This window comes from Corapipo altera, unplaced genomic scaffold (genome assembly GCF_003945725.1).
Source record: "Corapipo altera isolate COAL_440 unplaced genomic scaffold, ASM394572v1 53, whole genome shotgun sequence".
In the NCBI taxonomy this organism is placed as follows: domain Eukaryota; kingdom Metazoa; phylum Chordata; class Aves; order Passeriformes; family Pipridae; genus Corapipo; species Corapipo altera.
This window is the reverse complement of record NW_020884900.1, coordinates 9601713-9625758: the sequence shown is the minus strand read 5'-3', so window position 1 is coordinate 9625758 and position 24046 is coordinate 9601713. Positions and strand designations below refer to the sequence as shown.

Genomic DNA, 24046 nt, shown 5'->3' with positions numbered 1-24046 from the left:
TATTAGAATTAACAGAATAAAGATAGTGGCCATGACAAATTTTAGCTCTCTCGTACAATGCTCTGCAACTTGGCTACACGTATTTCTGCCATCAGGGATGAGATGCTGTGGCACTGCAGTGCTCCTGCCCATGCAGGCAGGTGTTCTGCCTGACGTCCCCCAAACCTCTCTGAAGGACCCTGATGTTCACACCTCCTGTTTCTCATTGCCAGGACAGCCGTGACACCTTCCCACAGACACGAGCTCTGTTCAAAGGGCAGGTTGTCGCTTGCACAATTTCCCCCGAGTGCAGCCGCCCCCCGTGCTGCGTGCAGGGCTCAGGCAGGGGGAACCCCAAAGGAGGCTCCCTCCATTCCTTGGTGCTATCCTAAATAGAGCGGGGAGGGGAGGAGTAGAGGAATTCTCCTCCGATTTTTGCAGTACCTTTGAGTGCACTGAGTCTGGCCCTCATCCCACTATTTATTTTTTAAGGGGTTGCTTGCATACAGATAAATCTCACAGCTAAAGAGATGAATAATGTAATCCAAATATGTCTCTAGTACAGACCAGAGAGACACACAGAATAAATATAACCCCTGGCAAGGAAAAAAGTGCAATTTTTCCTCCATTCTTGAATTGAGGGGGCTTATGGAGAAATGTTTTTCTTAAAACTACAGGAAAAGCTATAGGAAGAGATGGCAGTAAAAGACGAAAACATGAAGAGGTAAAAAATAGTGAAAGAATTAACTGTGAAAATCAGAATGAGAAAAAAAAAGGTGGACTGCCTGGGGTTTTGGGGAACATCCTATCAGGCAGACATGCATAGGTATGCACCTAAATCTCTAGCAGTGAAAGGACTGCAAACAATAAATGGTAACTTGCAGCTCAAAGGCTCAAACTTTCCAGCAGGAGTGCACTCCAGCTGATAGTTTCTTTGAAGGTTTTTTGAGTGTTTGTTGCTGGGTTTTTCCCTTTTTCTTTTTTTCTTTTTTTTGGCAAGGTAGGAGGAGAGCAGGTTAAGGGCATAAGTCCACAAATATTATTTTTTGACCTCTTAGGAAGCTCAGCAACTTGCTTTCCTCTCAGACAGACCCATGACAATTCAAAGGAAAAGATGCTCAGTTACTGAGAAAGTCACAAAGCATAAATCTTGCTACAAGGTCTCTTCTCCACCCACCCCACCTTCCCCACACCATCCCCTCTCTGCACCAGAAGCAGTACCTCAGCAACAGAAATCACAGGACAGCAGCTTTGAGAAGTCAGTCATGCGTGGGAGCATCACACTTGGAAACCCCCGAGTATCCATAGGGCAGTGGCCAAACCACTGGATAATCCCCAGCATTTTAACTATTCTTTGCACATCACATCCTTTCTGTCCCAATTGCAAAGGCAGTCTGGATGCCTGCAGCCAAATGAAAACAAGGAAATCTGCTGTTTATAGCAAAACACAGCCTACGTTTTTTTCTTGTTCACTAAGGAAGCAACTCAGATCTCTTGTTAAGGAAAAGGTGATAGAAAAACATTACAAGTGGCAGCAGGGGGGAAGATTTGAGGGCCTTGTTAAGATTAGTATCTCAGAATGAGGAAAGAGTGAACCTGAAGTTGTAGCTGATACCACTAAGACAACAAATCCAGTATTAGGTCTGCAGACATGGTCAATGCACCGTTTCCCACACAGGTTAGTTATGAGCGTTGTGGGATTCTCCATCTGGGCTGTACACAGAAGGATAGCATTCTCCTTAGTCTTTGCACCACTTTGCACCTTGATCATAACCATCATTTAAGGGCACACAGACTGGAGGCCTTTTCTTACACGCATCCATCAAAATTGCTCCCACAGCTCAGAGGTACTAGGAGAACCAAGACCACTTGTCAAAGGAAATAAGACTCATCCAGATCAAAAGAAATTCTTCTAATTCAGAGGGGATTTCTATACCATTTTCTTCCCATTTTAAATAAGGACATGTCCAAAATTGTGGTTTATGCTGAGAAAAGCCAACAGATAGAAGTTAAAGTAAAAAGAATTCAGATGCAAGTATATTTTGGAAAAGAAGTCTGAAGTAGGAAAACCTGAAAAAGCAATAATTCTGATAGATGCTGAGGACAGCATTTCACCACTGCTATAAATTCCCTCAAAGAAATTAACTCTGAAGCAGTTCAGCAGAGTATATGAAGGCAGAAATCAGAAACAGAATTTGGCTGTGGCTCTTGGGCTACTACCAAGCTCTCTTAAAATATGTATTTTTATTATTCTAGACCCAAGTGCATCCAGTTCTTCAGAGCAAAGGCTGCCATGAGCTGGGGCACAATGACCAACCAGAAGTGCTCAGTTCCAACTCTGAACAAAAGATATTAAAGAACTATGTAGAGTTGGGTTAAAAATATCTAAGACAGAGCACAGATCAACTAGTCACAGATCCAAAGATGAGGCACATATTTAGACTGGCATAACAAGGAAAATTTAGGAGAAAGGTAATACCTAACAACACAATGGACAAAATCCATGCACAGAGCAGACTTCTGCTCTGTACACTGACCAAGTCACACTGAACAATCCTACTCTTGCAGAGGAACACAGGAATGCTAGAAAAGAGTTTTCAAAACTATGAACGATGGTTTTGACCAAATTTTGCATCATTATTACTTTGGGAGTCCTAGGACAGGGAAGGTCACATTCAGCACTGTCCTGAACTTCTCATCTGCACTGAACAAGCCTGCAGGATAATACTAGGGTTCACAGCTCTGTCACTGTTCTAACATTTAATGGATAGCAGGAAGCATGGAAAAGAAAAATGAATTTTTGACAAGAGAATCCCTGTAGTGAATTAATTACAAGATTTAAAAATTAAATACACAGACTGACTAAGCAGAAGACCAAAAGAGCTGTTCTAGTAAGCAAGAGATAATATGCAACACATTGTAAGTTTAGCTCTGCAACAAACAGAAGTTCATTTTATCTTAGCCATTGCACAAGTTTCACTGGCACAATCAGGAAAGCATGTGCAAATGAAGAGTCAGGGCTATGAGTGTGCTTATAGAAATCTGCCTCTTTCCAGCAAAGCAGAGATCAAGGGAGAAGAGAGCTCTTCTACATGTTCCCAAACACATCCATGTCTAATGCTCACAAGATTTATACATAAGTGAATCACTTGAACAGTAAGTTGTTCAAGAAGTGGAATTCCCCATAGAGCCATGACTCTTCCCAACTTCCACAGGCACTTTATCTGCTTATGGACAGATTAATGATGTTGCCTTCTGCCTCTTTAGCATACCCATATCCTCAGTAATGAGTGCATTTTTTGAAATGAACAGATCACTGGTTGATCTCTCTCCAGTTCTGCTGTATTTGGTGACCATGGCTGGCAAATGGCTTCTCTGGGCCAGAATTCAAAGTTTTCTTGAAGTTGTCAGAAGGAAAAAGAACAAGTTGAAACTTAGGGAAAGTAGTCCTTCCTCTACTGAAGTCTGACCAGTTATAATGACACATTCAACATGGTACATACCATGAATTGGAAATCAGAAGAAAATTATCTCAAGTTAACTTTTTTTTTGTCCAGACAAAAAAAACCTTTTGCAACACCAAGCTCTTGGAAGGATTACTCCACTGTGATTACCTTGGCCATAATGTGCATCTAAAGACAAGCAAAACACCCAACTACACAGCAATAGCCTATAATTGGGTCTAAGATTTTATGAAGGCATGTTAGGATAACTCAGAAAGCAGTCATTTCAAAAAAGCAACAGGAAATGGAAATATCACCATTACTCTGTATCTAAAGTAATCTTTATTTTATCAAAGTGTTGCTGTCCAGAATCAACTGTCCTGCAGTAAATGCATAAGAACCACAAATTCAACAACAGGCTTACTTTATGTCCTGTGTACCCTGCCTGCCTCACAGAGTCCTAACTTTCAGTCTTCTGCCCGAGACTCACTGCAGGGTCAGGTCACTGCAGAAGAACAGGATTTGCTGCAACACAATTTGGAACAAAAACAGTAACAACAAAACTTGAAATGGAAAGCAAGTTCAAAATCTGCAGAATTCTTCATGGTTTGTGCAGTGTTACGCACAGAGCTCACACTGAGGCAACACACCAAGTATTCATCCAGAAGAGTTTACAACATGGAATGCCAGTAACTAGGTGATTACTAACTGCTAATACACATTTCAAGGGAAAAAAATACCGCTGTGTCAGAACAACATGTTTCCCTTCTATGACAACCTAACAAGTCCAAGGAATATGGAAGCAGCAGTGCATGTAGCATCTGGACTTCAGCAAAGCTTCTGACAGCATCTTACGTGCTCTTTCCACAAGCAATTAAGAAAAAACACATATTCAGAACTAGTTTACAATAGTGTATACAACTCATTCTAAAAATACTCAAAATTGATCACTGTCAAACTGGAACAATATATCAAGGGATATCTTCAAGAGTTTGTCCAGACTCCAACAGTATTCAACAGTATTCAACAGTGTTATTAATTATCTACATGATGTAATATATGGCATTGTTATTAAAGACCACGTTACTGTGGGAGCTGCAACCCTATTATACTATCAACAGATAAATCAAAATGGTCTTGACAAATTTGGGGAGGGGGGGAACCCACAGACTGGATTTCTTCCTGTTTGTTTTAATAAAGATGAATGTACACGTCAGTAGGAACCCTCATCTATAGATGGAAAAATTATTTGCTTGCCAGAAGATGTGCAGAAAGTAGTCAGCAGCAATAATGTATCAGAAAACAAACTTGCATCAACAGTGTATTTACATGACAAGTTTCAAAGGCTGATGTACAAAACGAGCATCTTTGGTAGGACCAGTGAAGTACTTCTTCCCCCTCTACACAGCACTGACATGACCTGAGTTAGAATCCTGCGTCCAGTTTTGGGCATCGCATTTCCAGAAAGATATGAAGTAACTGGAGAGAGTCCAGGGAAGGATGGGGGAGGGGGGGAAGAAAAGAAAAAAAAATAAAATACAAGGTCTAGAAAACATGACGTATAAGAAAAGATTGAAAGAACTGGGTTTGTTTAGTCTGAAGAAAAAGACTAAAAAGAGACATGATAACAGTCTTCAAATATGTAAAAGATTGTTACAAGAAGGAAAAACTATTTTCCCCAGATACTCCAGATAGAACTAGAAACAACAAGCTAAGAGAGCAGCAAATGATGTTTTTAATGTTTATCCAACAGAAAAATTAAAATTTTTAAGACTGCCACCAGGGGCTGTGAAAGCGGTAAAGGTTTTTAAGAACAAATATACCTGGAACCAGCCAGGTATAAAAGGTATTCACAGGACTGCTGAATGGACCATATGACTTCCTGAGGTCTTAACACACTTCATCTCTGTTGTAGGCCTAAAACTTAATTCCTCTATTTCTATTTGTGAGCGCTCATTGAGTTTACAATGACTAGCTCCTTTTCTTAAAAGAAGAATTGTTCTTTCTAGGAAGACAAGAAATTCTTTGTAGAAAATGCAAGAACCATGGACATTCCTCCAAACTGTCTTTTCCAAACCACAACAGAAGAAAAGCATTACCACTCATCACAGATGAGGAACAAGCTGTAGAATTGAACAGGAATGTGATACGTTTCTGTTTTCCATGCAGTTTACTTATAAAAGTGGTTTTCTTCTTGTCTATCAGATTTACTTTGTGAGAGGTCTGGCAAGAAAAGATGTAAGAAATTATAAAAAGGAGAGATGATTAAAGTGAAGTTAAGGTCAAAATAAAAAGTGACATCACCTACTAAACTAAGTGCAGCAAGTCTTACAGGGCAAATGAAGCTCAATAAATAGAGTTTTAGTCATTGTGAATATTGCCAAGAAATAAATATTCTGGCTAATATATTCACCAGTGCAAATTACTGCAGAAAGTGACCACTGCTCCTCTCCTCATGCCATACCTCCACAAGTACATTCAGATGCAAGAAAGCTCTTTCTGCCGAAAAGCTGCTACTAAGGAGCTTTGCATTATGTGAGGTCCCGAGCTTGTGGAAATTCCTTCTTCATCACATATGTAATAGGCTACAGATGCTAGTCCATGCTCTAAGGCACCTTTCCTCTCCCAGGCCTTGAGATGATAGGAGCAAATGACTGAGAAGCTGAAAGTCAGGAGATCAGACAAATACCCTTAAAGTATTATCTACATTGACAGTTATGCAAAAGAAAGGTAGGTTTCCCAGGTATGGATGTTTAACTGTGGCTTGGTTGAAGCTGGCAGTTTGGTATTTCTTAATGTTTTCTTAAATAAATTAAATCAGATCTTAGCTAGGATCCTAAGGGTTTTACTTATTTTAAAAAACCTAAAAAGGGGATTATTAAGGGTCCAAATGTCCACGGTGCTTTGTAACTAGATAAAAATCCATGTTCTCTCTCTACAGTTCAATAAATAATGTAGTTTTTTATGTTGTGGCTTATTTTGCCTCTTCCTGTATTCCTAGATAAAACCATTCCCTTTACTCCAGTACTCATTTCCATCAAAACAGGCAATTTGTTTTTGGTCTCTTGTTTTCAGAGTAAGTGGCCACTGTAATGAGAAGAGCTGATGTATTAGCCCACCCTCCTTTAACTTTGGCATGTTATTGAATACAGCATTTAAACTGACATGCCACAAAGGGCCAAGAAGAAGAAACAGAAGATGGGTGTGGGAAAAACCAACACAACACCTCACTCCCATTGCAGACTGTCAGATGAGCAGACAAGAGTCATGCATCACCCAAGGAGCAGGGACAGCTCTGCATGGGTGAGCAGATGGGAACATGGCACTCTTTGGTGAACATCTGGATCAGGATGCTAAGGAATGGAACAGGGTTATATGCAGAATTTGTCATGGAGAAACTGCGGTGATTTCAACAGGCAACTTCGATGAGTTGTTGTGAATGTTCAGAATACATCTGTTCTCTTACAGCATGCTAGCTGAGAAACATTACTGCTCCTGTCTCACCCCCATCCCTCTGAGCCCAAGGAACTTTACCAATATTTGGATGCTTTAGAAGTCGGCAAATTCGAGCTTCACGTTCCAGTTTCTGGTGATCTGAAAGAGAATAAGAAAGAAGGTGTTAAACACTACAACTCTGAACTAAGCTCTTGCTCATATTTGACAGAGAGAGGAACGCAGTGACTCAGCAGACATCTAGAGGGCTGGGAACTGCTGGAACACGACTGTCTCCCAAAACCTCATAGTCATTTCAGATGACGGGGCTGCCGCTCCCACTACAGAACTAGCGCTAAACTGGTATTGCATCCTTTGATTCAAAGGGAGTAGCTGCAGAACAAAAGACACAGTTCTTCCATCAGCTTCTCAAATACGCAAAGTTACTTGCAGTGACATCCCTTTCGAGACTTACCCCTTCTCCAAAGCTGGAGAGTTGGACGAAAAGAGATAACTCACATGAAATGGGAAAAGGAAATGCACAGTTCCTGCTAATGCACAGCCATCACATGAAGTAGGGAACTCTGCCAGCTTCAGTGAACTGTAAAGGTAACCATACTTCAGTACCCATGGACAGACTCGCTGGCGAAATGCTGATCACGCACTTAGAAAACTCCAGGCAAGAAGTTCTGCCCAAATGCTAAGTATGCTTATTCCAGCCCAAAGGCAACATCAGTTCAAGCACGACATTCATCTGGATTAAAGAAAAATATCAAGGAGAGTAAAAAATGGTTTCTCCTCCCGTGAGCAAGTTCAAGGAAAGGAGAGGGAGCTAGAGCAACTCCGCCCTTCTCAGCCAAGAAGCAGGGGGTCTTTTAGCCACTGAGATTTTTACAGCAATGGCTGAGTCCTGAATTTACACCACAAAAGCCTCATCTTCTCATGTGAAATGCTCACATTGGACAAGCACAGATTGACTAAAAGGATCTGAGGGAGACAAAATCTTTTAAGCAGCCCTGGCAAACACTAAACTCTAGACTTCGGGGAAGCAGATGCCTAAAATGAGACAAGCAAGAACTTCCCATCCTCGGACTCCCCATTCCAGCCATCAAAAGAACACAGCAAGGGGAAGCAGCAGTCCCTGCACACTCTTGATATTTCCTTTCATGCAGATCTTCAGCACATGGGCTCGAAAACACACCTTCCCTGCAGCCTTGTGACACACAAGAAGCAGGACCCTTGGCTGGCTGGACTACTCAGTAGATCACTGGTAGGGATGCAGCATCCTCCCATTTACAGGAACCACACTAGAGACCCATTTCAACAAGGCTGCACTGCACTGCTCTGCCTGAAAGCTGCCTGTTCAGCTCCTTAGTCTCTGCATGGTCTTCCCTTCTCTTTGTAAAGGAAGCTTTGGGCAACTGTTCTCTTCCCCATGAGCAGAACACAGAGACTGTGCCAAATCTCAGCACAGAACACTTTTCTCTCCCAGGCTGGGAATAGCAGCTCAGGGCATTGCAGGATTTCTGTCTTCTTTTCCCCTGCTGAACTGCAGAAAATGTCCCAATTAATACTTTATAGGGCTGAGATGTGCTTACATTCTCATCTGCTACTGTTCAGGAATGGGGGAAGGTAAATTACTGCTTTCATCTCTTCTTCGTTCTCAGTCCTGGAAGTTATTGTTGTTGTTGCATATATTTCACAGTTCTGTGCCAGAACCACTCTCCAATAAAGTAGCAGACAGCAAGAAAGCCTGGAGAGCTTCCACGCTCCTGAGGCCTTGGTGCAGTGCAAGCACTTTCTCACCTGCATTGCCAGGGAGGGGTGGGGGTGCCTTGGCTTCCCTTTTAGCACCATCTCTCACCAATGAAGTTATGCAAAATGCAGTTGCAAAGTAACAAATATTGCTGCACACTCTGCATTTGGGAGAGATTCTCACAGCAGGACAACAGTTTAAGACAAACTATCCACAGCCCGCTCACACGTTTGGGTCTTGCAAATTCTCCACCTTCCCTCCCAGCTCTACTTGGAACTTCTACAGGAGGGGATCCTTCATCCACCCAGATCACATTGCCCTTGTGCGCAGCTACACTTGCTGAGAATCTGTTCCCAAGTACAAGGACACAGAGAAGCAGACAGCAAAAACAGCTGAGCAAAGAGGGAAGAAGAGGCAAGAGCTCACCACGTGCTACTCAGCCACCGAGTCCTGACAGCCAGGACAGACAGCTGACAGGAGCAAGGCTCAAACAAAATGACATAACCATCAAAATGCCATGGGAGATGTAAATCAAGAGCAATTGCTCCCCTGAAATTCTACACCATCATGCAGAGGGAGGGGAGCTGGCAGGGCAGCTAGTGTTCATGGGCAGCAGCCACACCAGAACTTGTGACAAGAGGTCATCACCCCACACCCCATCCCTCCAGCACCACACAGCCTGGCTGGAGACCAGAGGAGGAGTACAGCACTCTGGTCACAAGGTACAGGAAACTATTTCTGGTCGGGGGGAAAGCATACCACACTCTTCTGTCTCCAGGGCAACAAAACAGGCCAACTCAAGCACAACTCACAGAGAAAAAGCACACTCCAGCCTTGGGAGCACCAGCCTGCAGCAGTCAGCCACCACAACTGAGAGCAGCGAAAGGTCAGGCTCGGAGGGTTTCCTGCCGTGAGTCCTACAGGATCACAGCTCCTGCAGGATTGCCATCGTGTTTCAGGCAGCACCAGAACATAGCCCAGTCAGTGACTTGAAAGTAGCTCCCCCACCCCATCCCCAAAGATCTTCATCATTTGGTGGCCTTTGGCACAGTGTAGGCATTTGACTCATGTCAAATCAGCAGCAGAGTCAATTTGGTACTTGTGGGGAACAACCTGGTATCTAAATACATAAGGAATAAACACAGAGACACTACCTTACTCTGGTCTGACAAAGGTTATTCCCCGTAGGAGACAAAATGCCCAAAATTTTTTCAGTCCAACAGAGCAGTCAATGGGTGGGCTTTAACATTTCTTCTATAAAGGCTCTTGCTCAACCTGAAAATGCAAAGTCTTAATGACATTAAAATTACGATGAAAAGATCCCTACCCTACCAAGAGCTTGCAAAGAAAATAATTTCTCCTCCCTCTGTCCCAGAGATGAAACTTATTTCTGCAAGCCATTTGTGGAGTGGAGCTGCTTATTCTTGATGCACAATGGATATACACCTCATAGCTAACAGAAACATGGCAACACATCCGACCTACCTTACAGTATCCCAGGTCTGGGACATTGGGTCTATTTCCACCTTTCACACAACTATGAAATTCAACAAGTAATTTCTATAACTTGCCTAAAACACAGTATATCCTTTAGGAAACATAAAGGTTCACGTTCAAGACTTCAAGTGATAAATAAAGCCATACACCCACAGAAATTTCTCCAAATGTTAGTTATCCTTCCTGTTAAAATTCGGCATTGCTGTTCCAAGTCTGAATTCATCTACCTCCTGCTTCTAAATATTGGATTTCATTAAGCTCTTTTCCTGCTACGTTACAGAGCTGTCTAGCCCTGAACAATAGCTGATGCTTAAAACTTAAGTACAGGATATTACAAACACTCATCTAATATTCATTTACTGTTTTCCAGCCAAAAAAAAAAAAAAAGAATCTTGCTATTTGGAAAATTATTCTATCTACAGTCTAAAGCAATAAGTATCTACACAGACAGGAAAGTGCAGTCTATGTAGCTTTTCTGTAGTAAAATTTAAAATGTAAATGCTTAAGGAGATGGTGCTTAAAAACAGGAGAAAACTTACTTATGTTTGATACCCAAACTAAGGTGTGAATATCTATTTCTCCTTCTTAGTCCTTTATATGATACGATTTCTGCATCTTGGTTCAGCATGTCAAATGTAAATCTACATTTAACCCAACTACCTTTAACGTTACTGCTCTGCAAATATTGCACTGTTGTTCTAGTAACGTTAATACTGGGTTTCTTTAGAATATACCTGATGAGAAAATGCCTGTTCAGAGAACTGTGATTTCTTTGGGTTGGGTTTTGATTTGGCTAGGGATTTATTTTAATAGAAAACAAGAATGATTGTTTTAACATCATCTGTGAGAGTTAAGGACCTGTAAAAATGAAACTACTCCATTTTATACAAACATGCAGTCCATTAACTGGGACAGGACTGCTCCTATACAATGGATGGACAGAAATGGTTGTGCACAATTAGTAAAGTCACAGCTGTAAGAATCTCTAACTGAGCAGGTTAAAACAACGACAACCTTGCCTGAGTACAGAAGACAGCAGACCAAAATCATGATAGTTTGGCCTATTTGTCCTAAATGCATCAAACTTCCAGATACACAGGATAACTTGATGTAAAAGGAAGTGTACCCAACAGAAATAAAAACCAAAACGCAGACAGCTTTACTTCACAAAAACCTGGCAATCTTCAGCAGGGTGTGGAATATGACTAGTTTTATACTGATGCATAATTTCTTACTCTTTTTTAAGAAAATTTCACTGTCTGACCACTTCAGTCTGCTATCCCAAAGATATGGTGGCAGAGACAGATGAACAAGGTGAGACCCAACTTCTGGGTTCCATTCTTCTCCAGGGACAGTTCCCAGTTTTCTACTCTAGCCAATATATGCATGGCTGCTTTGCAGGAGGCTTTTCCTCACCAGGTCTTTCTCCTCCAGGGGTACCCAGAATCTGGAGAAGATTTTCAGACAGAGACAGGGTAAAGGATATCAACAAATACCAGTAGTCTAGAGCTGCCAATTGAGAACATTTATGTAACAACAACAGAAAAAAAAAAAAGAAAAAGAAGATTAAAAAAAAGGTCACTGTGCCTAATCAGCCTGTTATGGAGCTGTGCTGAGGAGAAGGGGTTGCCAGGGAAGTATAGGGAGACCTGTTTGCATGGAGCTGTGGTACACTTGCAAAAGGGAGAGTCTGGAAGGACACCTACCACAAACCCAAAAAGGAGATGAGCCCCTAGCAAGCGAGGTGAGGGCCAAACCTGAGCCAGGGAGCAGGAGGAGATGGTTTAGGTGTCAGGTGCCGACACTGCCACCCTGCACAGGCAGCACAGCATGAAATCATCCCGGCTTCAGGCATAGCTGTGATGCCCTGACTGGCTCTGGCTCCTGAGAGATGCACAGAGGGATCTGTTTCAGCCATGGGCAGCTGCCATGCGGACACGCTCTCCAGACAGAGCTTTGTCACAAGCTCCTCAAAGGATCAGTGACCAGGGAGGTTGAAAGAGATGTGCCCTTCCCATTCCATCTCCTCCATCTGCCCAAGGAACACTGAAATTTATTGCTCTAGAAAAAAATGTGAACATCTATTTCAGGTTGTCCTGTCTTCTGGCAAGCAGAAGTAGAAGTCAGCATTAAAAACTAATTGAAAGACTGGACAAAATAGTTACTGAAATAAATCAAACAAAGATTTATCACTGAAAGTGATTAACTTCACACCTCTTGGAAAACAAGGTATAAAAAATTAATTCTAATATACTTTCTTCAACAAGCATTAGAAACACAGCACCATTTCAAAACAGTTCGATGTGCAAAGGACTACATCCACTGCAGCATCTACTGTCTTACTTTATCAAACTGCAGCTATACTGAGGTCCAGTGGCTAAAGCTCATTCTTCATTTAATACACCTGTCTTAAGAAGAGAAAAAAAACCTGAGGGGCAACTTTTAGAGCCTGAAGATTAGCCACCTCAATGGAAAGGGAGATTCTTTTCTAAAGGCAGTAAAAAGAAGATGCAGGAAGACTAACACTTAGATGTCAATCATCTCTGTGATGAGAATCTGTGTCATGAAGAAAAAAACCCATATTCCTCCCTTTACCAATACAAAGGTATTGGTACCTTTGCTCACAACTGGAATATACAATTGGCTGCTCAGTACTACAGTCAACCAGTCTTCATCCTGCACTAGGACCATGCTTTGTCCTTGCTGTTAAAGGAAGTTTGCAGCTATCATTCCTGTGGGAACACATTCTAGATTACATTTCTGAGAATGGGAAGAGTCTGGAAGAAGAATCAAACCCAAAGCAATAAACTCAGTTTGATTGCTGTCATCATGCCAATTCTGGGAGATAGTCAATTGGTGCCAGCTGCTAAGATATCATTTGAGTTGCTTCAAGACAGAAATCGAATTTACATCAAATACATTTTGTAGTGTGAGACTAGTCTGAGCCTTCAGGTTCCTTCATGCTTTTCTTTGCTAGTTTAAATTTAATCTTCCTCTCTGAGACATTTCCAGCAAAAGAGAGCTAGCTTTTCCCCATATTCTCTTAGTTCTCCAACAAGGCTATGCTACAGAACAACTGAGATCTCTCAGCATTTGTAATAGGGTAGCAGAGGACACTATGCCATGCCGCATCACCACTTTAAACAGGAATATCAGGAAGTCTCAGACCACCACCATTTCCCCTTCTGCAGAATTTAGTAGAAACAAACACCAAAAAATCATTCTAGGCCTTAGAAATGACCAGAGGCCCCCATAGATTCAGTATATTTTTTCTGACAAGAGCTAAGAGCAGGTGCCTAAGGAAAAACGTAAAGAAAATAAGCATATAATGACACTTCCTTCCCTCCCTCTCTGCCTCCCTCCCTTCCTCCAGCTATTTGATTTTGACATTTCCATTTCAGTGTTTCTACACTGCCATTTCAAAGACCAGCTAAAATTAATAAATCTGTAGCAGCATACTACTGCCATTGCAATTGACATTTCTCAAAGCCAGTCTGTTTTCCAGCCTCTCAGTGCAGAGCGACCCCTGTGGCACGATGTCCCAAGTGCATGGGCAGAGGGGCTCCCACACCCAACCAGCACCTCCAGCCTCTCTGCTGCAGCAACTGGGCAAAAAGTCACCAAGGGGAAGACACGTCTGGAGCCAGCAAGTGAAGATGAAACAGCAAAGCTCCAGTTTTCTCAGCCGGTGAAAGCTGGAGAAACAAGACAGTGGCAAAATCCTCAACACTTGCCTTCAGCTACTGAAAGAAGGAGGAGGTTCAAGTGCCAACATGACACAGTAAACAAATACAAGATTTCTTTCAAGAAATGCTGGCAAACATACTTTCTGACAAAGCCTTTCCTCCAGCAAAACCACTAATATTATTACCTTGTAGCAACCTTTCCCCACACTCTTACCACTTCCCAGAAACAAAGAACTCCACAAGTAAAAGCGTAATACTACCCCTAAAAGTACATACTTGTATGGATCCTAAAGACAGCCTAAAGTTCACACAGTTGGTCACAAGCTGTGTTTACACACACTAGGATCTGTGAACCCCTTGGTATTACTGTACTGGGAAACCAAAAGAAACAAATTAAAAGGAACAAACTACATAAACTTAGAAGAGTTTCCACTTTTCTGTTCAAGTAATGAAGAAATTAGACTATCAACATCACAGAGTAAAAGTCAAGATGATTTAAGTAATTCTATTTGTATCTCCAGTGAGCACTCTGAAGAGTGGGCCAGATAAATTTATTCTTTTTTCCAGTAATTCATGGCCTTGTACTGACTTTGCAAAGATAATCTAACTGAAGACAGATATTAATACACGTACAACAGCAGCAAAAAGAAAAAAAGTATTAAAAATACCTAAAAGAGAAGAATCTTCAAAAAAAGTCATAGTGTGCCCCTTTGACATTGCAGTTTCTACACTCAGTGTGATTCAAAGCTGCCTTCTCACATGTATATTTTTCAGTTTATCAGCAAACAACTTGTCCAGTTTTTGTTTGGATTATCCAGCAGGTGGACCTGGTAAGGGAAGGAGAATTCCTGTCCTCTTGCTTTATGGGAAATACTCAGGATATGTGCGTCCTGAGTATTACCCATTGTACACATTATAAAACAAAACTATAGCACACTAATGTGCACATTAAGAGGAAGTGGCGAACTTGGGCTTTCATAGACACCAGCAACTTTCCAGGAACTTCAAGAGCCAAAGGAAGTCAAATTAGTGAATCAGGGCAGGCTACAGGTGATGGTGATCTCAGTCACAATTAACTATGTGAACAGAGAGGTTAAGTGTATTCCAGCCCAACATGCCATTTGTTGCCTACAAAAGCACAGATAAAGCCATATTGGGTGTTTTCACTCTCTCAGAGAGAATGGTCACCATTCAGCTTAGGTCTTTGCCTACAGCAGATCCCACAGTTTGACCAAAGCCAGCACTGCAAAGCAACATGGAATCTGAATACATGTGCATTCAGGAAAAGGAAGGAGCAGCACCCCAGCTATCCACTGTAGGTATAGCCCTTGGCTTCACATTTGAGATCAACTCAGAATACAGGCAAATGACCTCCTTTCTGAGCTTGCTACAGCACTCAGAGCAAGATTTTGTAAACCCGTTCATGAAACATCCCTGCACAGCATACACTGACCCCTCCCCATAAGCCATAGGCTCCCACATCCCCTGCTCTTCAGGCTGTTTTAAAAGCCTCACTGTTCCCAGTCTTAGTCACATGCAATGAGCCAACTAAAGCCCAGTGAATTCAGTCTGAAGCCTTGGTGTCAGTGCAGCCGCTGAAAAATGAGCCATCACCGTGATTGCATTAGGAGGGTAGAAAACACCTGCCAGAACAACTGACGTAGGCCAAAGCAGGCCCAGTCAAAGTCTTCAATAAGCTCTGACATGACACAGATGCCATCTCTCATGTACAAACCCTGCTTGTGGTCCACATCTCTCAGGGCATGCCAGTTCCTCTTGCTGGCAAGATAAATGTCTCTTCATCTCCCCAGTCATCCTTCCCATGTTGCCAGTGGGATACACAAGGCCTGTGTCAACTCTGCTTTATTCTGTGTTAGCCTTTCCCATTAACAAGTTACTTTAGTTACAAAAACCAAAGAAGAATTTCCAAGAGCCTCTAACCTGAATTTCATTTCCCCTCTTTTCCTGCTAACCATTAGTTTAATTTGTGCCACGGTGATGGAGGGAAGTCATAGAGGGAACAACCCTTCCGGGTCTAGTGGTGAAGAGGTGGGAAGGAAATGTTTCACCACTGAGGTTACCTTCCAAACACCTACAGCCACAGAAGTTGGCACCTACAGTCTGCTGCAATAATTAAGAATTCTACCAGCTGACCATTAAAACTACCCACCAAACCACCAATTCCACCTGTTCCATTGGCTACTAGAAAAAGTACCATTTCTTGCTTTACAAACTTCTTTCTTGCTCAGAGTGGGATGAAACACAAGGAAAACCAGTGCTGCAGTGGGAAGTACTGGGAACCATTCCTGCAGCAGCACATTGTAGCCCCCCTCTGAAGCAACACATCCTTCAGCTGACAAAAACAAAAATGCAGCCACCTTCCTTCTAATGTGAAGCAATGGAGATCACCAACCACAAATGCTGACAGGCAGATAGAAGCACAGTAAAAGGCAGGAATTCTTTTATCTCATTTTATCTGCTGTGGCCAGGAGGCATTAGTGCACCCATTGCAGTCCTGACACAGGAAGAAATGTGGTGCAATTGCACTCCCCCTAAGAATGGTGCAACTGCCCTGCTGGCCAGCCTGGCATCTGGGAGGCATTTGCTGGAAGGTCTCCACTCAGTTTGTGGTGAGCGTAACAGCTTATTTTAGCTCTTCCTGGGCATACTGAGTTAGTGTCATTTAAAAAAAAAAAAAAAAAAAAAGCCTACATCCCTGAGAAAGGAAGAACTGTGGGGTACAAACAGAACTAGCAAAATGAATGAAGTTTTCAAACCAGAAGATGCTGAGCTCCCCAGCTTTGAATGGTCAAACAACTTCCCCTTTCTTGCAACAAAACAGAATAAAAATGAGTACAACTCTCTGTCTCGGTCATTTCAGACTTTGTATCTTGTAAGAAGGCCTTCAGTCCAGAGTACTTGTGTAGCCAACTCTCAAAGCACAGCCCCCCATACCACCTGCAACAGAGCTCTCCCTTTCCTTCCCCCTGCCCCTTATGCAGCACCCCCACCTCCTTCCCCTGGTAGGGCTGTGGTTCGACACATTCTCCTCCATTTTGCCTCCTGCAGCTTGCACTTTCCTCTGCAGCCCCACATCCTGCAGCAGGCGTTCCCCCAAGCCTTTGTCCTGCAGCACCACATCCCCCCAGTTTCCTGCAACTCAGCAGGGAGACATACCCCTTCCCCGGGACAGCAGCCCTCCGCTGCACACGGGGCAGCCCCAGTCCAGCTCTCCCATCCCTAGTTTCCCATCTGCAATGGCACCATTTCTTTTTAAACTGCATTTTACAAGTAAATCACGTGCTCAGCTGCTAGTTTGGGTGCAGAGCCAAGAAACACTCTGGTGCATGGGGGAAGGGACCTGATGTATTTTTTGTTTCATGTGACCAGCTTACCAGAAACTTCACTGAGACCAAGAGCAGACTCTCCACCCACACCCCTCCTTCACCACCAACCCCTTCCCCCAGACACTCTCATAGCAGAGATGCAGAGCAAACGCACCACAGGAGAGTCTGGCATCTCACATGCCTACAGCCAATCTTCCAGGCAGAAAAGAGGTGAGACACCAGCTTTGCACCCCAGCTGATCAGCTGAAGGTGTACATACAGGGAGCTTATCTTTCCTGTAAAGCCTATGGGCTGCAATGCAGAGACAGGTGGAAGTTGTGGGTTAGGAAATTATGGGACAGGAGGCTGCAGTCACATTGCTAACTTACACATACACTCCACACAATATTTTTTTGGTTAGAAGGTTGGGGGGGGGGAATGTTTCAGATCCAAGAGGCTGGCTGTAGGATGTACATTTAAATAAACAGCATCCCAACAAGCTTTCACAGAGATTAAGAGAAGTGATTTGTTAAATAAATACACAGCCTAAATTTTAGAGGGGTTCCACATGCTTTCTGCAATGAGACGGACAGGACAGTACACATGACAGCATGTCTTAGGTCACATACAGCTGTACAATAATGTTTTTTCCTTAGGTGCCCTTCGTAGAACTCTCTTGAATTGCCCCTAGACCTGCACATCATGAGCAGAGATTTGGGAAAAATAGAAGTTCTGGTAAATTTTTAGAAGACAGATACTTAAATGGGGGAAAAATATGTTAGAAAACAAAGAAAACATCCTCATAAAAGAACAGCTACTTCTGTAGCATATTTTGTTGGAGAATCTCTAGGTGTGTAACAAACATTTACTATGCAGCCAGAAAACCTTTGAAGCACAAGGTTTCTTTCCCTACCTTTAAGGAGCTGGAGAAGAAAAGCAGAGGCACTGAAACCTGAGAACATGTCAGTGACAAGTCTGTGAACAAATTCAGATCTTTGGAATCTGAGCCTCTCACTACCCTGGTTTTCATCCTTCTGCAGAAAGAGAAATGAAGATAGAAACAATGCAGTTCAGATCTAATGGGTTTTGAGCACCCTCTCAAAGCAAAAACTGATAGAGGCAGCATTAGTACTGCTGAGATACCTCATCATGTCTCACTCTGGGAAGCATGAAATCCTACCTCAGTGTCATATTAAGAACTAAGCAATTTTTACTATAAGGTCTGGTGTTCAGAATTCGAAAAAATATTTTTTTTATTTTTTTTTTTTTAAACCAGCATTTATCCTGTTTGGGTGGAACTGCCACTCAACAAATCCTGCATTGCACTTGACAAGAGCACATTCTGAAAATAGCTTCCTTCACATGAAAGCTCCAGATCTGGACTATCTGGTGAGCAAAACAGCTTTAAAGTGATCTCCCTGTCCCATCACCATGGTTGCTTTCAGATTTTCAGGGAAAGAGTTACCTGACTTGCATCTTTTTCCAAAAAAGCAGCTGTTATGCTACAGTTTTGATTTATTTTCTGGCTAAGTTAACTTCTTGTTTTGATGAATGTTTAATGTTCCTGGCTAGATCAGTTTAGATCTTGTTTGCCTGCAGGCATTTAATGCTGCTACATTACCGCAGTACTAATTTTAAGGTCATCTACAGTTCCCCCCACCAAATCTTTTGCTATTGTTTGGATCTAGATTATGTGGTGCATTTTGGCATTGAATTCCACAGCACCATATCAAGTTAACAGACACTTATCACATCTCTAGAGATGGCCAGATTTGCTGATTAACAGACAACACACCCAGAACAGCAATCCTCACTGATTAGGTCCACCTCATGTACTGAGCCACAACAAAGACTAAAGATGAGGGGCTGACACTGTAGCTCTCAGAGCACTCAGTTCTGTAAATTGCTGCCTATGCCAGGTTAAAAAAAAAAAAAAAAAAAAAAAAAGAGAAGAAACGGAGGTGTGTCAGAAGGAGAAAGAAAATGCAATGAAACAGTTATTAAAGCACTAACACTGATGGCTACAAAGGAACTTTCTCTGTTGAGATTCGGTTTTAATAAGGTGACGGTTAAGACATCAAGCCAACATGTCTGAAGACTAAACACTCCCTTTTCTGTAGAACACACAAATGGGAGTAGTGGCAGAAAAAGCTTTTCCACACTACCCACTAGACAGCTTCAGCTCTGACCTAAAACAGAGGTTGAACTACAAACCAAAAAAAGAGAGTGGAGCATGGTCTGCTATGGCCAGAGCCTGAGAAACCTCCACAGTCCAATATGAGCTCCATGGAGCACAAATGTGGGCTCCAGACTGCAGCATCCCTTTTAAAAGAAGCTCCCCAAAAGGCACCATTCTCAACAGATGGCATAGTAAAAAAATGTCTCCTTATGCTTCATTTTTCTATCTCTACCTGGACAGTTGGTCCAGCCAGATGAGACTTGGGACCCTGCTCATCCTATCACTAAAACTGCTATCTCCATCTCAAGGTGAATGCTAGCAAATGAGATCCCTGTTCCTTCCTAAGCCTCTCTCCTCTTCTTCATTCCTTCCATCAAGCATTGTATCCAAATACTGCAGTCCTTCAGCACGGCAGGCAGAGGACAACTACAGGTGTAAACTGTGAAGATACTGCTGCAGCCCCAGCACAGAAATACATAGCTCATATAGCTCACTAGAAAGCTGAGGAACATGGGAGAAGTACAGCCCATTATGTAAAATAAATAACTAGATAAACAATCATCTGTGCTGTAGGGCCAGTCTCTGCAGCAAGAAGAGGTTCCCAGGTCCTGTGACCCAGCAGGGGAGGGGAGCAGTGGCAGGGCAGGCAGCCCCTTTCAGGACTTAGGGACAGCAAGTCTCCCAAGCTGCTTATATCTAACACAGCCAGGATTTGAAGCGACAGCAGCCAGCGGGCAGGAAGGCCTAGAAAGCGTGTCCTCCAGGCCCCAGTAAATGCAAGCGTAAAATGTGCTTCGGCACTTGCAGACAGGCACACATACAGGAGGCAAAGATGACTAAAGAAGTGTCCAGAGGGAAGCCAAAGCCACAAGTACGAAGCGTGGGAAGGACAGAGCACCCACCAAAAAGAGCAGTGCAAGGAAAATGGGATCATGTGAGATGAGAAAGCCCAGCTCAGAGATAAGACTTGTTGGCCTTGGTTAAAGGGAGCAAGGGACAGCACAGTGGCTGTTCAGGGCAGGCTGTTCTCCTTCACAGGCCATAACCCTCAGAAGCAGCCTGCAGCCTTACAGTTCACTCAGAGTGTGAGTGAACTGTTCACAGTTCAACAGAGAGTAAGTCTGGCAACTTCTGATGAGTTTAGCAACTGTTATGATCACAAAGTAATACGTTTTCCATTTTAAAATTATTAAAACAATTTCCTGTTCTTCATATATTCATTCCTCCACCACACCATGAAATGTGTTTCTCTCTTCAGCTGGAGCAAAGCCACAAGACCCTCCAGTCATCACAGACAAGGGGGCACCCAGAGAGGCCATTTAGCCTAACCACATCAGCCACCATTCAAAACAGTGGCCATGCTGTCAGTGAATCATCTTAGGAAGCTTCTGCCTCCAGCCCATTTGCTTGTTTTCACCTCCTCAGCCAAGGCTGTGCCAGAGCAGCTGTTTGGGTGGGCAGCCCTACGAGCAGGGAAGGAGAAGAGAGCAGAAAAGGCAATTTCAAGTCTTTTCTGAAGTCAGTTAGCTACCAAGGCAGTTGATAAAATTAACAACCTTAACAGAAACTGCCCACTGCAAACAGCAACCAAATAAAGCTGCTAGCTCCCAAATGGCTGATGACCAAGCCACAGCTGCAACGGGGGGAGGAGAGGGGGAGAGCGCACATGAATCCTCGAGTGAGTCACTCTCACTCGCTCCCTGCATCCCTGCTGGCCTAGATAAATGCTGCTGCCAGTCGATGATGGGTGCTGCAAACCAGCTCTTAAGCCCATAGCATCTTTGCTGTTCATCTCCTGGTGGGTATAAAGCCTGCACTGAACAAGTGCAAGTAGGTAAGCAGGAGAGGTAGTCACATTAGGTTTCTGAAGTTCCTGTATGGCTCCAATCAACTTTTATGTCTCTTCTTCTCCTTGCTCCTGCTTTCAGGTGTTCTCCCTCAAGGGCTGGAATCTCAGGCAGGTGAGGAGGCATTATAAAGCTCCCCCTTTTAGACAAGGAAAATGTGAAAGCAAATAGATAATAAAATAAAAATAGTAATGAAGACGCTGTGTAGGAAGTTGCTCTGAGTCCCTGTACTGGCATTAGTTTGTTCACAGTGCTGGCTGCTCACTTCTACCATCTGTGCAACGAGTCCTGACGGATCACATCAGAACAGCCTTACCTCAGTGCAGAAGTTTAGGATGAAGGTAGAATTACCCAAAGCATAAAATGCATTGGAATTAAGAGCAAATCATATCAAGTCTATACCACATGTGTAACATCTCCACTACAGATGCACCAAGGACAGGGAACTGGTCTAAAACAGACACTCCAGCTAGTTAGATCTCTGTAAGACAAAAGAAAGCCTCAAGAACTGTAATACTGAGGCACTACATCTGCAAATCCAGCAGTAAAGTCATTCACTGTTTTAAGAATGAAGGGGTTTAATTAAGTCCTGTAGTGCCCAGTGCAATCCCTATGGGAGAGCTATTAAAGCTTTAACTGTTCTCACCCACTGAGAACGTGACAGATTTCTTCTACCTGATTTCATAAGTGTACAAATACACCACAAGGAATGCAGTGAGAAAAGGAAAAGTACCTTGAAGGAATAGACAGTCTGAGTTTGCTGCATCTGCAACTCTGATGTAAACGCTGGATGCTGAGATTTTCAGGAACAGAAGCTGGCTAGCTGATATTCACAACAAGAAGAAAGAGTCAGGCCACAAATACGAAGTTTCAGGCTAATTATGTTAAATTTTGCAGTTTTCTAAATTCCACCTTCTGTGTCACACAGTTCTGAAAATTTCCCCCATGACTCTTGGTTGTGAAATTACAAAGCACTCAGAATCTTGGGCAAAACATGGTTGCTTTCACAATCATAACTGCCCAAGATTGCACCAGCTTCTCCTCCAAACCATTATCATAAGTATTCCAGGGAATGCAAAGAAATGAAAGAACATCTTCTCCTCCATCTAATCCATTTCTCTTTCTGGTCTGAAGACATATCTTAGAGTGGTTTCCCCACTCCTGATCACAAAAAACCCCCGATCAATACACGGCAAGAGGATCACAGTGTTGCCACACATGGTTAAAAGCAAGGAATATGCACAGAAGAGAGAGCAACACAAGGCAGCAAGTAAAACTTTGCAGAGGGCACCTGCCTCAACCCAGAGCATGTTAACAGCAAATCCTACCAAGTACATGCCATCGCTTCATAAAGGGTCGCTGATATAACTAAATATTGAGGAAAGGTCAATGGATTAAACTACCTGTTCAGTCTTTCTACAGCTCCCTAGACAGGCAGGATTGTTTGGAAGCTTTGATGCCAGGTTTCTCTAACGAAACTGCAGCCAAAACAAGCATATCTGAACTCCTTTACTGCATTACTAACAAGTGAAGAGGAAAGAGATGATAATTTCTGCAGCCTTCATACCAACACAGCTCACACTGAGAAACAGAGCAAGAGAATGAATGAAACAGAGTGGTCAGGACATGAAGTGCCAGACCCTACCCTGGGATGGGCAAAGCAGTTACACTAGTCAGGAGAATACTCTGTCCAGTCTCCAGCTGGGTACTCCAGCCCACTGACTCTCCTGAAGCACTCAATGCTGCTCTCCGTTCCAAGAAACTGTCTGAGTAGCAATGCCCTTGGGCCTAAAAAACCTACAACAGGCCCATCCAAGACAATTCATGAGGCCTCTGAAAATGCAAAGATGTCCTGCCTTAATAAGGTCTGTCTTCCACCCAGCTCTGTCAAAGGTACCCTAAAACACAGAAAATCCCTGCTTTAGAAGAAAATGGTCCAGGGACTAAACAAACTCTGGGGAGCCAGAGGAAAGCATCTTCCCATTACACTGAGCTCATATAAAAATACAGCAATGGACAAATCAACCAGTGGACTCAAGAGACCTGGGAAGACTTCTTTATTTCATTCTATCAGTCAACTTGGTCCATCCAATACCACTCTAGTGTAATCTCTGCTTAACTTCCCTAAGCATCTGGTTCCTGTGCACAGAACGTACGTCACATGCCCCAGTGCTTATACGTCTGTGATAGAGGCAGATTTATATCAACTGGCTCAGGTCCTGCTTGTGCAATTGATCACCCTTTGTCATATTTAAAAGAAGCATTTCTTTAGCCAAACTCTAAAACCTAGGGCAAGAGGCTGTTCACCAAGCTGTCAAGGAGATTGAGAACTCAGAAATAAAAAGTCTGTGGGAGGAGAAAGTCACCAGGATTGTTGAGCCTCTGTGGGATAGAGCAGGGGTCTATGTTCTTCAGAGAAAGAAACATCTGTAGGAGGAACAGCTTGCTGCTACCAGCAATTATGCTACATTTTAAACAGCAAATATGTTTCCATTTAGTGATGAGAGTTTGATTTAATGTATGATGCCAGTACAGGTTTCTTGCTTTTGAAGACAAGTTTCCCCTCTTATGCTCCTCCCATCTCACCATACTTGTGGACTCCTTCCTTACTTCAAATTTCTAACTAATAGATTTGTACTTTTAAACAAAACAGTTTTTTATTTTGAAAGATAAACAACTAACCAAGAAGGTCTATAGAAGAAATTGCCTACTTTGGCTCTTTATAGTAAAAAGCAAGTAACTTCATATAAATCTTAATTCAGAAGGTACCTAAAAGACAGCTGTGGGTCACTGCTGGTGACCTGTGGAAGTCAGGCAGGATGATGACACTTGACTATCTCCGCTTGTACGTCCAGACTGGGGAATGAGAGGCTGGAGAGCAGCCCTGCAGAAAGATCTTGG

At 42.9% G+C, this 24046-nt stretch overlaps 1 protein-coding gene across 13 annotated transcripts in view; it reads right to left on the bottom strand.

The window, feature by feature from the left end:
- Positions 1-24046, bottom strand: part of CAMK2G (calcium/calmodulin dependent protein kinase II gamma) — a 118095-nt gene that overhangs the window by 57443 nt on the left and 36606 nt on the right. For all 13 annotated transcript variants that reach the window (XM_027649369.1, XM_027649381.1, XM_027649368.1 and 10 more), the window contains one exon: positions 6957-7016. In XM_027649369.1, the coding sequence (XP_027505170.1) occupies positions 6957-7016 (60 nt within the window). The remainder of the gene's footprint in view (positions 1-6956; positions 7017-24046) is intronic.